Genomic DNA, 13836 nt, shown 5'->3' with positions numbered 1-13836 from the left:
CCAGAAGTGCTTTTTCTTTCCACGGAAAAACCAGGTTCCTTGTGAGAAGTGGAAGATGACGTTGCATTGTCTTTCACCAGTCTCCTTCATCTTACTCATTTTATCAGCCTTCCTTATTTGAAGCCTCAAATATTTCCCAGGGACTAGAGTTGGTTCATATATTGATCACTACAGTTTCTTCCTTGGCTAGAGGAAGGTGTCTTGTTGAATTCCCCATGAGCACTCCCTTCTATTTAGTGTGCCCTTTGTTGTAGACTTTGTGGCCTTGCTTTGTGGAGAGTACCCCAGAAGAATTCCTTCGTTCGTCTCTTACATTGAACTTCCCAAGCTGATCCTTCCCGTTGTCGAGAACATGGCATTTTTAGTCAAGAAGGTATTTTCTTCCATTTGGCAGCTCATAGAGGGTTTTGATTCAGGAGGGACCTGATCAGACACCTATTCACCAAGTAGAAAGCAGTATTTACTGCTTTTACCCAGAATTTCTTGGCGAATCCATAGTCGATGAGCATTGTCCAGGCCACATCTTCTAGTTTCGTTCTTTCTTTCAGCAATACCATTTTGTTGTGGAGTCCTTGGTGTAGAGAAGTTATGCGTGATCCACCCTTTTTTTTCTTTCACTTGAATCTTCTTGACAAGAACCATTAACACCTCGAGAGTCTCCTCCTTTGCTTTGTGAACCTGTGCCCAGGTGACTCTTGAGTTTGGCAGACCATGCACCAGGTCCTTCTGAATTAATTTATTCGGAGATGAGAGGCTTGCATACACTAATCTTTTATGCCAAAATTTCCGACTTCACCCATCTCATGCCACTAGCTTTTGGAGATTCATAGTCGACCGAGTGGATGCTCCCATTTCCTTTGTCCACTAAGACCACTTGGCCAGTTATCAGATTGGTTCCTGTACTCTAGGCTATTCGCATAGTACCCATTCCTAACTGAGTGCCAAAAAAAGAACTTTCCAACTTTACATTTACTGAGAATGTACCCTCTCCTTTCTTTTTAAGGATACATTCCCTTCCTGCAGGGCTTTCAGTGAGAAAAGATTCATGATATTTTTTCAGTCACGTGCTTAGAACATCCATAGTCCATAGTCCATCGCAGTCCGCTTCCTCTTACTATTCCCTGCTCATGCAAATCAAAGGTTAGATTTAGGAATCTAAACTAGTTTAGGTCCCTTGTTATGATATAAAGGATAAATAAGGGCTTTCCTAGTCCATGTAGGCAACATCCGCTTCTTGCGAGTGGTACCTGGTCCCTTGTTAGTAGTCACTTTATCAGTAAACACTTTGTTTTTCTGAATAGACTGAACCATGTCCTAGCAATTTTCCTTAAAATGCCTATTGTTCCCACATTGGGTACATAGCCAGTTATTAGGGATAGTGACATACTTACTGTGAGGGTTGTAAGGAGTTTTCTCCCTTTGGAACCTGATGCCCTGCCTGTTTCCACTATTGTTAAGATATATGGCAGTGACAACATCTGAGGACCATGTCCACTTCATAGATTTCTTAAATCAATTCTTACTTTCTCCAATTCAGCTTGAAGTTGCTGATTCTTCTCGAGTTCACTACATAGACTGGATTTCACAATAGTTAATTCCTTTTCAAGCATGATGTGTGACTCACTAGCTACTTCCTTCCCTTCCCAAGACTTACATTCCTATGTTCTCTATTGAGTCCCCCAATGGTTTCATCTAGATCGGTGCATATCACTAAAAGGTCATCCCTCTCTTGCTCAGTAGTTGCAATTTTTCCTTCTAAGGTGTGTTTCTCATTGCTAATACCTTCTATAGTTTCTTTTAGATCAACAACTACTACCATTAGGTCGTCTCTCTCATTTTCCACACTAGTTATCTTTTCATTCAAGGCTTCCTTTTCTTTTTCAAGATTAGTTACGGTCACATTTAGGTCCACTACACAGACCACCAGATCATCTCTAGATTGTTCGATCTCTCCTAGTTCTATGGTCAGGGTCTCCTTATCATTAACAAGGCTATAATAAGCATCAATTAGGATATTTGCTAACGATCTTAGCTTCTTAGAAGAGTTGGATTTCAGATTTCTCTGAACATCCCTGAAGTTTACCTCATCGTCTTCATCTTCTTCATCATCATCAGACTGAGCCATCAATACGAACAGTGAATCATACTTCGTTGCTTCAGTTTCCACTGCCATCATGGAACTGTTTTCTGCATCTAGTTCCCTTTCGGATTCACTAGAGGAGTCTCCCCAAGCAGCAAGAGCTTGCTTAAAAATATTGTCAGTAGCACTTTTTCGATTGAATCATTTGTGTAGAACCAGGTTCCTTTTTCTGCTTTATCAGGATTCTATTTGTATTGCTCATGTTTCGCGAGTGAGCAGTCTTTGATGAAATTCCCTAGCTTTCCACATCTGTGATAGAGATCGTTGTTCCTTGCTTTACTTGAACTGCCCCACTTTGGTATACCACCATTTCTTCGAACCATCTTTTGAAATCTCTTAGTAAGATAGGCCATGTCACTATCTTCATCACTTGAGTCACTGCTTTCAGCTTTGAGTACCAGGTCTTTTTCCTTCTTAGGCTCTCTTTCACTATCTTTATTTCTTTTCATCTCGTATGTCTTCAGATTACCAATCAACTCATCCATAGTTAGAGTCTGTAGATCTTTAGCTTCAGTAATGGCATTTACCTTACTTTCCCAAGAACCACGTAGAACACTTAGGATTTTCCTTACAAGCTTGTTTCTGGGAATGACATCTCTAAGTGAATAAAGCTCATTTATGATGGAGGTGAATCTGGTGTGCATATCCTGTATAGACTCATCATCCTTCATCCTAAAGAGCTCATATTCCGTGGTGAGCATGTCGATCTTGGACTGTTTGACCTGAGTAGTTCCTTCATGTGCGGTTTGCACTGCTTTCCATATTTCTTTGGCAGTGTCACAAGCTCAGACTTTGTTGTACTCATCAGGTCTTATGCCACACATCAAGATTTTCTTGGCACGGTAGTTTTTTTCTACAGCTTTTCTGTCAATGTTGTTATACTCTTTTCTGCCTTTTGGCACCATTAGTCATGTTTCTTCAAGCTTCTTCATGGGGACATGTGGACCATCACAAATGATGTCCTACAGTTCTGAATCTTCCGCCATCATAAAATCATGCATGCGGGTCTTCCATCAGTCATAGTACTGACCATTGAATCTGGGAGGTCTGTAGGTTGATTGTCCTTCCTCAAAGTTGGGTAGAGCAGCCATTGAGATCCTTTCTAGGTGTTAACCTTTTAGAAAGAACCTACTCTAATACCAATTATTAGTTTATATGAGTCCACCAAACTGTAGAGTACCTGGTCCTATATGAGATAATGCTAAGAAAGCTATAGAAACTGAAAGTAAAGAAGACAAGGGATTTTTACGTGGAAAAATCCCACACAAGGGGATAAAAAACCACGACCTACTCTTGTAGGCTTTTAACTTTACTAACTTGAAATCTCCCTATTACAAGCCACTTTGCAATAAACCTATTACAAAGACTTCAACTAACTTGTGATGCTCTCACCTCAAGCCACTTTATAAATCTCCTAGTCACAAAGGCTTTAAACTTATGACTATTCCTAGTCACAACATAAACTCAGAAGTTCACGGATTTTTGATTTTTTCCTAGGACAAAGCTTCTAAGAAAGCAAACTAGGAAATACAATGAAGAGCAAATAACAAGATTACAATTCAACTACGGATGTACATAAACTCTTTTAGAAACTGATCCGTAGTGGAGTTGTCTTCTTGTTCTTAACACACTAGTGACTTCAATGTCGGATAAACACTGTTATGCTTGAGAGAGTATCACTGAATGCACAAAAGATGTTGTGCCTTGCACCAAGTTGTTATATCACAAAAGACATCACAATAGATAGTGATGTCAATTCTTGGTACACGATTCTTCCTAATGAGAAGTGACTAATGTACTGTCTGTACAACCACTTCTTTGCAGTTGCGTTCCAGCTGGATAGTCTACCTGTACTTCTGTCAGAGAACACTAACGAACCAGGTCCTAGTTGTGTTCCTCTTCTGTAACAGTTGCAAGATGGTCACCTTCTACTGCTATTTTCCAATTGTACAGTGACTTGTACTGCTGTCCGAGAACCCAAAGGGACCAGGTCCCTGTTGTGTTCCTCTTTATAATGATTGCGGACAGTAACTGACTTGTATTTGTGTTGGAGAACCCTAAGGGACCAGGTCTCCAGGTCCTTGTGGTCGTTCATTCATTTCCTGATTTTCAGACTTAGACCAGGTCAGTTGAAATGTATACCATGTGGGCTAGGTTCTCTATCTGGTTCTTCACAACAAGTTTGTTATATCATTAAAACATAAGAAGCATAAGGCAAAGACCTTGAAAACCCATCAGCCTACATATGGAAGGGAGAGTTACTTGCCTAGACTCTCCGCATTAGGAGAGTGGATGAAATGTGGTACTTTTTGAAGGCAAAGTTTTCCATCATTGTGTAGTCAGACGCCTGCAGGATACGGGCTTCTACAAGATTTTGGAGATCGGGCAGCTGTAGCTCGATTGGTCTTTGGTCACGACCCTGATACAACAGTGGCGACCAGAGACGCACATATTCCACTTGCCCATTGGTGAGGCCACCATCACACTGTAGGACATGGAGGTTATATATGGGTTGCCTATTGATGGACACCCCGTTGCTTTGCCACAAGCCATGAGAGAGATGATAGGTGGGCAGTACCTGGCCATGCAGCAGCAGCTCACTGGTTTCCGGCCACAGAATGAGAATGCACTGGTTGGGGCCAGTCGTCTGCAGTTGACGACTATTCGAGACTATTTGGAGATATTGCACCCTGACATCACTGGCGATACACCGGATCTACATATTCACCAGTACATGAGGTTGTTGCTACTCCTTATGTACTTGGGTAGAGCTGCAAATGACTTATCTCAGTTACCATAAACAATTTCAAACACACGTTTGTGCCCGAGAAATGCCTTTCTTTTGGTAATGATATGGCCATATTCCTGGTGAACAGATGTTCCCTTTGATCTTGTACCTTATGGACGCTTCAATATGTGGGGAATCAGACAAGAGAAATCAATCCAACATCCAAGATGAAGTGATTCCATTGAATATGTCCATTTCACAAGTGTGGGTGCCAATGATACCCACTTTCTACATACCTGTTTTCTTCTTACTCGCACGCAACATCCAATGACAACTCGTAAATCATCTATGACAAACAACCTTGTATATATCCAGACTTGACTCCCATACGATCATCTCACGACACTCTTTTACATTGTACATTTTTGCCGCCCTGCTTAGACGCGTTTTATCAGGAAATAGCATGCCCTTTGCCAGCACCTTTGGTCTAGACTCATCCCACATTGCTATCCGAATTTCATTAAAATCCCTTGTGAGGGCATCCAAATCCGGCATACTTGGCAAATGATCAAAGTAGGGAATATGCCTTGAATGAAATGACACGTGAGACTCGTACACTCTTGGTCTAACGGGGTGTGGAGCATGCTCCCTCGTCAAATCAGGTCCATCATTCTCTTCCTCCTCATCACCACCCTCATCAGGGAAGGGTGTGTCATCTCCGGAATCATCGGCATTGTTGTCATAATCATTGTTCTCTTCCTGACTCTGTACATCTTCCAGATCCCGATTAAATATGTCGTCTTCGGACAATTGAGTCAGGACAGGTGGTTGAACTTGCTTGTTTTCACTGCACAAACAACAAAATAATAATCTACTCAAATTGATAAAGACTTTACATATAGCTATATCACTTCACTTACAAGTCATAATGTGTTGACATTCCATAATGGGCCTTTTCCTGTTAGTGATGATTTCTGGATGGACCATCATAATCCAACACACCAAAACTACGCATACTCCAACTGGGCGTGGATTCATAACTTGTAAAATTCATATCTGGATGGTACCCCCTGTGAAATATATGAGTGTTAATACAAATTCAATACAACAAAAATAAATATCGTAACACAAAGCAAAATTGAAGTTTACCACTCGTCTTGTGGATTATGTAAAGTAGGAGAGAAATTATTTCCTCGCTCCTCATTCTCTTGTGGAGATAAGTTTAAATTAGGCCAAACTGTTTCAGCCGGAACCTATTCGGCAAAAACTGCTCCAGAATAACCACCCGATGACTGAGGGTTATCACTACTTTGCGAAACCTTATTATTGCAAACGTCTTCAACCTTCACGTACATTTTCAACATTTTTATCAAAATAAATACCCGGTATTCATCCGGAGTCCTCCAAAAATCACTCAAAGCTTCATCATCCTCGATGTTAAACTCAGCGTAACAAGCAACCCCTTGCGGAGTGACAGAATACGGATATCTTCATGTTACTTTAAGGTTCACCGAACATTTGCTCACACTCATTTTATTATATAACAAGGATACCAGTCTATCGTACTCTATTGTAAGTGGCAACTTAACATGACTCTATGGAGATAAACTATAGCTCACTGAGTTGTTCACCACCACAACCTCACCCACCCACCACCCACCCCAATATAATGAAACCCTTACTTTTTGCTCTTCAGACATTATGACAAAATGCTTGAGAATTTAACAAGAAGAAAAATTTAACAGGAGTTGAGAATATTTCTGAATGGATTTTTGCACAATCCTTAACGCCTTTAAATAAGGAAATGCCCAATCCGGGGGGTCAAATTTTTTTAGGTATAGCGCCCTTTAAAAGGGAGCCATACCCATTTGAATTATTGTTATGTCAGTTAAGCGCAGAAGAGTTATTGGTGGACCCACAAAATATGTATAGTGCCCTTTATAAAGGCGTTATACCTGGCAGTCTTGTCAATGTTAGACATAGCACCTTTATGAAAGGCGTTATACATATAGGTCTCTTTTAAAAGGCTCTATATCTTAACGTCCAAAACGGAAGTTAAGGTATAGCGCCCTTTAAAAGGGCGTTATATATATTTTGGTCACTAAGTTTTTTCCACTTATTTCGGTCTTTTGAATCCAAAAAGACCATATTTAGGTTCCAAACTCTATCATATACCACCTACTTTTGTTGTTCCTGTTTTAAACGAGACGGTGTGAGTACGATATTGTCGGGGTTAGTCTCCCTATGTAGCAACTCTTAAATAGTTTTGTTTGATAAATATGTTCATTACGTAAAAAAAGCTACAACTACCTATAGCCAGACCTCTTTATAGCAGTATCGTTATATAGCAATCATTCACTATAAAAGCCAAGTATTTTATGGAACTAATTTCCATGCTATGTTATAATATATGTGCTTCACTATAACAACTAAATAATTCGGAACAAATGAGACTGTTATAGAAAGGTTTAACTGTACCTCATACCTCTTCAGTTTGGCAATAACATAATTGTTGGGTTTAAGCTTCTTAGAGCTTAAAAGAGGGTGAATGGGAAATGGAGGGAAAAATAAAATTTTGATTTTCCCTCATTGACAATTGATGGATATATATACAATTGTTCTTCTTCTAGCTCTTAAAGAGTAGAGAAAAAGGCAAGCCTCGCGCCATTGTCATCGTCGCTCGCTCAACTCGGCTTCGACTTCGGATTTAGTCAAATGATTTGATTGATAAATTTTTTGTACCAAATTTATTTATTAATATTAACACAATATTAATTAATCCAAATTAGATCATTATTGTAATGATAATTCAATTTTCCTCCGTTTTAATTTTCTCGTTATAATTTGAATTTGGCAGTTTGCATAAATGGAGGTTTTATAAAAAACACATTTTGAGTTGCAACCTTACATGAAGAGTTGTAACTCTTTAGTATAACCCAACGTTTTGGCTATAAATACATGAACTTTCCCTCAAATTTTCCTTAAGAAAATTCTGATTTCTCCTTCTTCTTTCTGCATTGTTTTAATAGAAAAGAAAGCAGTAAGTGTAGTTTATTACTGTTCTTTGCGTTCATTATTTCTGGGGTTTGAAGTACCACTACATCAGTGAGGGTAATTTATTCTATCCTATAAGGAAATAATCCTAAACCTCAGGTACTAGGAGGGGATTAATTTCCTTAAGGAAACACTGTGAATCAGTGGGCTCGGAATAATTCTGTTCTTCTGCATTTCTGCTTTTATAGCATTTTTTATTTTTTAAATATTCGAATACAGATTACTAACAAGCTTAAGGAACTTAATTATTTTTTTTGTATTCATCTTATATTCTGTTTGTGGGAGACTAAATCCTAGTGATTTCTACTCTCAGTTTGGAGACTAAAATCATCGTATTTTCTACTCCTTGATTGACATTATGAGATTAAAATCTTTGTAATTTTCCACTCATTCTGTATTCGGTTTGAAGAAATAAAATCTTCACCATGGTATTTGATCTGTTTCTATTAAAGTTATTCGGTTTGAAGATTTTAAATACTTCACCGTTAATTAAATTTGTTTTTGTTTTGTGATTAATAGAAATGACAGAAATAGTAACCCCTATGGTTGACTCTACGAGCAATGTTGCTACTTCTAGTCGTTCTGTGCCACCACCAGCTCCGGTGGAAAAGCCCGAAAAAAATTTCGGGATTGATTTCAAACGTTGGCAATAGAATATGTTCTTCTATTTGACTATTTTGAGTTTACAGAAGTTCATCAAGGAGGACGTTACGGTTCTGCCGAAATCAACTCCTAATAATGAACGTTTTATTGTGACTGAGACATGGAAGCACTCAGATTTCTTGTGCAAGAATTACATTCTTAGCGGACTAGAGGATCATCTTTATAGTAATACAGAAACTTCTAAAGAACTACGGGATGTATTGGAAAAGAAGTATAAAACTGAGGATGCCGATTTGAAGAAGTTTGTTGTAGCCAAGATTTTGGACTATAAGATGGTCGAAAGCAAGCCTGTCATTACCCAAGTTCAAGAGTTGCAAGTTATAATTCATGATCTTCTTGCTGAAGGTATAATCTGAATTAATGCTTTTGTTGAAAGTATTAATTTTGTTACTAATTACGAATTTTTCATTGAAGATTTGGTCATTAATGGGGCATTTCAAATTGCAGCAATGATTGAGAAGTTGCCTCCGTTATGGAAGGACTGTAAGAACTACTTGAAACACAAGCGCAAGGAAATGAAACTCGAAGATCTCATCATTCGATTGAGGATTGAAGAGGATAATAAAGCTGCAGAAAAGAAGACAAGTGGGAACTCAAAAATTATAGAAGCAAATATTGTTGAAACTGCTCCAACTAATCCGAAGAAGCAGAAAAAGTTTTTTGGACCAAACAACTATCCTAGCAAGAAACAATTATAGGGAAACTGCTACAACTATGGAAAGATTGGACACACAGCTACATAATGTCATGCTCCAAAGAAAGAGAAGAAAAAAGAGTCAAGCAAATATGGTTGAAACAAATGATGATATTGATGACTTGTGCGCTATGTTGTCTGAATGCAACTTAATGGGTAATCCTAAGGAGTGGTGGATTGATTCTGGTGCCACCCGCCATGTTTGTGTAGTTAGAGAAGCATTTGCTTCATATGCTCCTGCTAGACCCGATGAGACCATTTTTATGGGAAAGAAGTATTTCATAACTTCTATTGATGACAGTACTCGATATTGCTATGTTAACTTACTTAATAGTAAAGATGAAGCAATAGATGCATTCAAGCAAAACAAATATGAAATTGAAATGCAACTTAACAAGAAAATCAAAATGATAAGAAGTGATAGGGGTGGTGAAACGAATCTCTTTTTGAAGATATATGTTTAGAATATGGAATTATTCATCAAACAACGGCCCCTTACACACCTCAATCCAATGGGATTGTGAAAAGAAAGAATCGATCACTAGAGACCAGTGGTGTAGCTTTTACCACCTTTTAGTTTTCTAGGGCTGCCTTCACTTGGTGGGAGGCGTATGAGAGGCGTAGGCATGTTGGTACAGCGCCCCTTACATGGTAGTAGTTCTCTATTCTCTTTTTGGAGAAGTATGTGCCACAATCTCACTGAGAGGATCTACGTAGGCAGTTCGAGTAGTTGCGTTAGGGAGAGATGATTGTGACACAGTATGAGATGCGGTTCTTTGAGGTAGCTCGTCATGCGGTCTGGTTGGTTCCGATAGATAGAGAGAGGATTATGAGGTTTGTTGATGGTCTCACATATCAGCTTCGGATTATCATGACTAGGGATAGAGTGACAGGTGCTACTCTTGAGGAGGTTATTGCCATCGACCGTGAGATTGAGTCGGTTCGCTACCAGGAGCGAGAGGAGAAGGAGCCAAGAGGCCTCGGGGATCTGGTAGCTTTAGTGGTGCTCCTTCGAGGGGCTAGTTACAGCAGGGTAGAGGTCGCCCATTCAGACAGGCTCATTCAGCTCGCCCAGGTTAACGTAGGGTATCATCAGGTCATGGGTCTCATAGTTCTCATCAGGGCCACTCATCACTCAGTGCCTTTCCATCCCAGAGTTCATCCCGTGCTCCATCAGTGCAGGGTTCTTTCATGCCAGGTCCTTCTACTGGTTATCCCGGTGCTAGGGGTTCCCTTCAGTCCCCATCTCCAGCACTGGGGAGTTATTATGAGTGTGGAGAGTTTGGGCATATGAGGAGGCAGTGTCCTCGTCTTCATGATGGTCAGTCTTAGCAGAGGGGTTAGCCCTTGACTTCTGCTCCAGTTACTTCACCACCCACCCACCCAGCTAGGGGTGGAGGTCAGTCACCTAGGGGTCGCCCTAGAGGGGGAGGTCGATTAGGTGGTGGTCAGGCCCATTTCTATGCCCTCCCAAGTAGACCAAATGTTGTTGCTTCAGATGCTGTGATTTCATGTATTGTTTTAGTCTGCCACAGAGATGCCTCTGTATTATTTGATCCCGGTTCCACCTTTTCTTATGTGTCATCATACTTTGCCCGTTATCTGGATACGCCCCGTGAGTCTCTTGTTTCACTTGTTCATATATCTACTCTAGTGGGCAATATCGTTGTTGTAAACCGTGTGTACCGGTCGTGTGTGGTGACTATTGGGGGTCTGGAGACCCGAGTGGATCTTTTATTATTGTGTATGGTGGATTTCGATATCATTTTGGCCATGAATTAGTTATCTCTGTGTCATACTATTCTGGACTGTCATGCCAAGACAGTCATAGTGGCTATACCGGGTGTGCCACGGATTGAGTGGCGAGGTTTGACTGATTATGTTCCCAGTAGAGTGATCTCATTCTTGAAAGCCCAGCGTATGGTTGGGAAGGGTTGTCTTTCGTATCTAGCCTTTGTGAGGGATATCGGTGCAAAGACTCCCAGTATTGATTCTGTTCCAGTTGTGAGGGATTTTCCCGATGTGTTTCCTATAGACCTGTTGGGCATGCCACCGGACAGGGATGTTGATTTTGGTATTGACCTGGTGCCGGGCACTCATCCCGTTTCTATCCTGTCATATCGTATAGCACCGACAGAGTTGAAAGAGTTAAAAGAGCAGTTTCAGGAACTCCTCGATAAAGGGTTCATTCAGCCTAGTGTGTCACCTTGGGCTGCGCCGGTTCTATTTGTGAAGAAGAAGGATGGCACTATGAGGATGTGCATTGATTATAGGCAATTGAACAAAGTAACAATTAAGAACAAGTATCCTTTGCCTCGCATTGATGATATATTCGACCAGCTTCAGGGAGCGAGAGTGTTCTCCAAGATTGATCTTCGTTCAGGTTATCACCAGTTGAAGATCAGGGACTCGGATATTCTTAAGATAGCTTTCAAGACCCGATATGGTCATTATGAGTTCTTGGTGATGTCATTTGGGCTGACCAATGCCCCAACAGCATTCATGCATTTGATGAATAGCGTGTTCCGGCCTTATCTCAATTCATTTATCATAATCTTCATTGATGATATTCTGGTGTATTCGCATAGTCAGGAGGAGCACGCGAGGTATTTGAGAGTTGTGTTGCAGAGATTGAGGGAGGAGAAGATTTATGCAAAATTCTCCAAGTGTGAGTTTTGGCTCAGTTCAGTGACATTCTTGGGACACGTGGTGTCCAGTGAGGGTATTCAGGTTGATCCTTAGAAGATAGAGTCGGTTCAGAGTAAGCCCAGACCGTCCTTAGCCACAGAGATTCGCAGCTTTCTTGGTTTGACGGGTTATTATTGCCAGTTTGTTCCGGGATTCTCATCTATCGCATCGCCCTTGACCAAGTTAACTTAGAAGGGTGCTTCATTTGTATGGTCGGATGAGTGTGAGGAGAGTTTTCAGAAGCTCAAGACAGTTTTGACCACAGCTTCAGTGTTAGTTTTGCCATCAGCTTTAGGTTCATATATCATGTATTGTGATGCTTTGAGAGTTGGCATTGGTTTTGTATTAATGCAGGAGGGTAGAATTATTGCTTATGCTTCTCGTCAGTAAAAGCCCCATGAGAAGAACTACCCCGTTCATGATTTGGAGTTGGCTGTCATAGTTCACGCATTGAAAATTTGGAGGCATTACTTATATGGTGTGTCTTGTAAGGTGTTTATTGATCATCGTAGCCTCCAACACTTGTTTAAGTAGAAGGATCTCAATTTGAGGCAGTGGAGGTGGTTGGAGTTGCTTAAGGATTATGATATCACTATATTGTACCCTCCGGGGAAGGCCAATGTGGTGGCCGATGCTTTGAGCCGAAAGGCAGTGAGTATGGGGAGTTTGGCATATATTCCAGTTGGGGAGAGACCTCTTGCAGTTTAAGTTCATACCTTGGCCAATTGGTTCGTGAGGTTAGATATTTCGGAACCCAGTCAGGTATTGGCTTGTGTGGTTTCTCTGTCTTCTTTATATGATCGCATCAGAGAGCGCCAGTATGATGATCCGCATTTGCTTGTCCTTAAGGGCAGAGTTCAGCATGATGATGCCAGAGATGTGACTATTGGTGATGATTGGGTGTTGAGGATGCAGGGGCGGATTTGTGTGCCCAATATAGATGGGCTTCGGGAGTTGATTCTGGAGGAGGCCCATAGATCGCGGTATTCCATTCACCCGGGTGTCGCGAAGATGTATCAGGATTTGAGGCAGCATTATTGGTGGAGAAGAATGAAGAAAGACATTGTGGGATTTGTAGCTCGGTGTCTCAATTGTCAGCAGGTGAAATATGAGCATCAAAGACCGGGTAGCTTGCTTCAGCAGATGGATATTCCCGAGTGGAAGTGGGAGAGGATCACTATGGACTTTGTTGTTGGACTTCCACGAACTCTGAGGAAGTTCGATGCTATTTGGGTGGTTGTGGATCGGCTGACCAAGTCCGTGCACTTCATTCCTGTGTGTACTACTTATTCTTCAAAGCGGTTGGCAGAGATCTATATCCGGGAGATTTTTCAGTTGCATGGTGTCCCAGTTTCCGTCATTTCAGATAGGGGCACTCAGTTCACATCACAGTTTTGGAGGTCTGTGCAGCGAGAGTTGGGTACTCAGGTTGAGTTGAGCAAAGCTTTTCACCCTCAGATGGACGGACAGTCCGAGCACACCATTCACGTTTTGGAGGACATGTTGCATGCTTGTATAGTTGATTTCAAAGGGTCATGGGATCAGTTTCTACTGCTTGCAGAGTTTGCTTATAACAACAGCTACTAGTCAAGTATTCAGATGGCTCCGTATGAGGCTTTGTATGGGAGGTAGTATAGATCTCCAGTTGGTTGGTTCAACCCGGTGAGGCTAGGCTATTGGGGATAGACCTGGTACAGGATGCTTTAGAAAAGGTGAAGGTAATTCAGGAGAGGCTTCGTACTGCAAAGTCGAGGCAAAAGAATTATGCTGACATGAAGGTTCGAGATGTGTCCTACATGGTTGGCAAGAAGGTTTTGTTGAAGGTTTTACCCATGAAGGGTGTTATGAGATTTGGGAAGAAAGTGAAAT

The 13836-nt window shown here is 41.0% G+C and overlaps 1 protein-coding gene across 1 annotated transcript; it reads right to left on the bottom strand.

Annotated features, from left to right (window-relative positions):
• Positions 1–309: 309 nt before the first annotated feature.
• Positions 310–2841, bottom strand: LOC138884002 (protein GRIP-like). Its single transcript, XM_070164738.1, has 3 exons — positions 2668–2841; positions 1655–2245; positions 310–435 (listed from the first exon to the last, which is right to left on the bottom strand). Exons 1-3 carry the CDS (start codon positions 2839–2841, stop codon positions 310–312), a joined length of 891 nt encoding a protein of 296 aa, XP_070020839.1.
• Between the last annotated feature and the right edge of the window lie 10995 nt (positions 2842–13836).

The sequence above is a fragment of the Nicotiana sylvestris genome, chromosome 12, assembly GCF_000393655.2.
Source record: "Nicotiana sylvestris chromosome 12, ASM39365v2, whole genome shotgun sequence".
NCBI lineage: Eukaryota > Viridiplantae > Streptophyta > Magnoliopsida > Solanales > Solanaceae > Nicotiana > Nicotiana sylvestris.
This window is presented reverse-complemented; position numbering and strand designations above follow the sequence as displayed.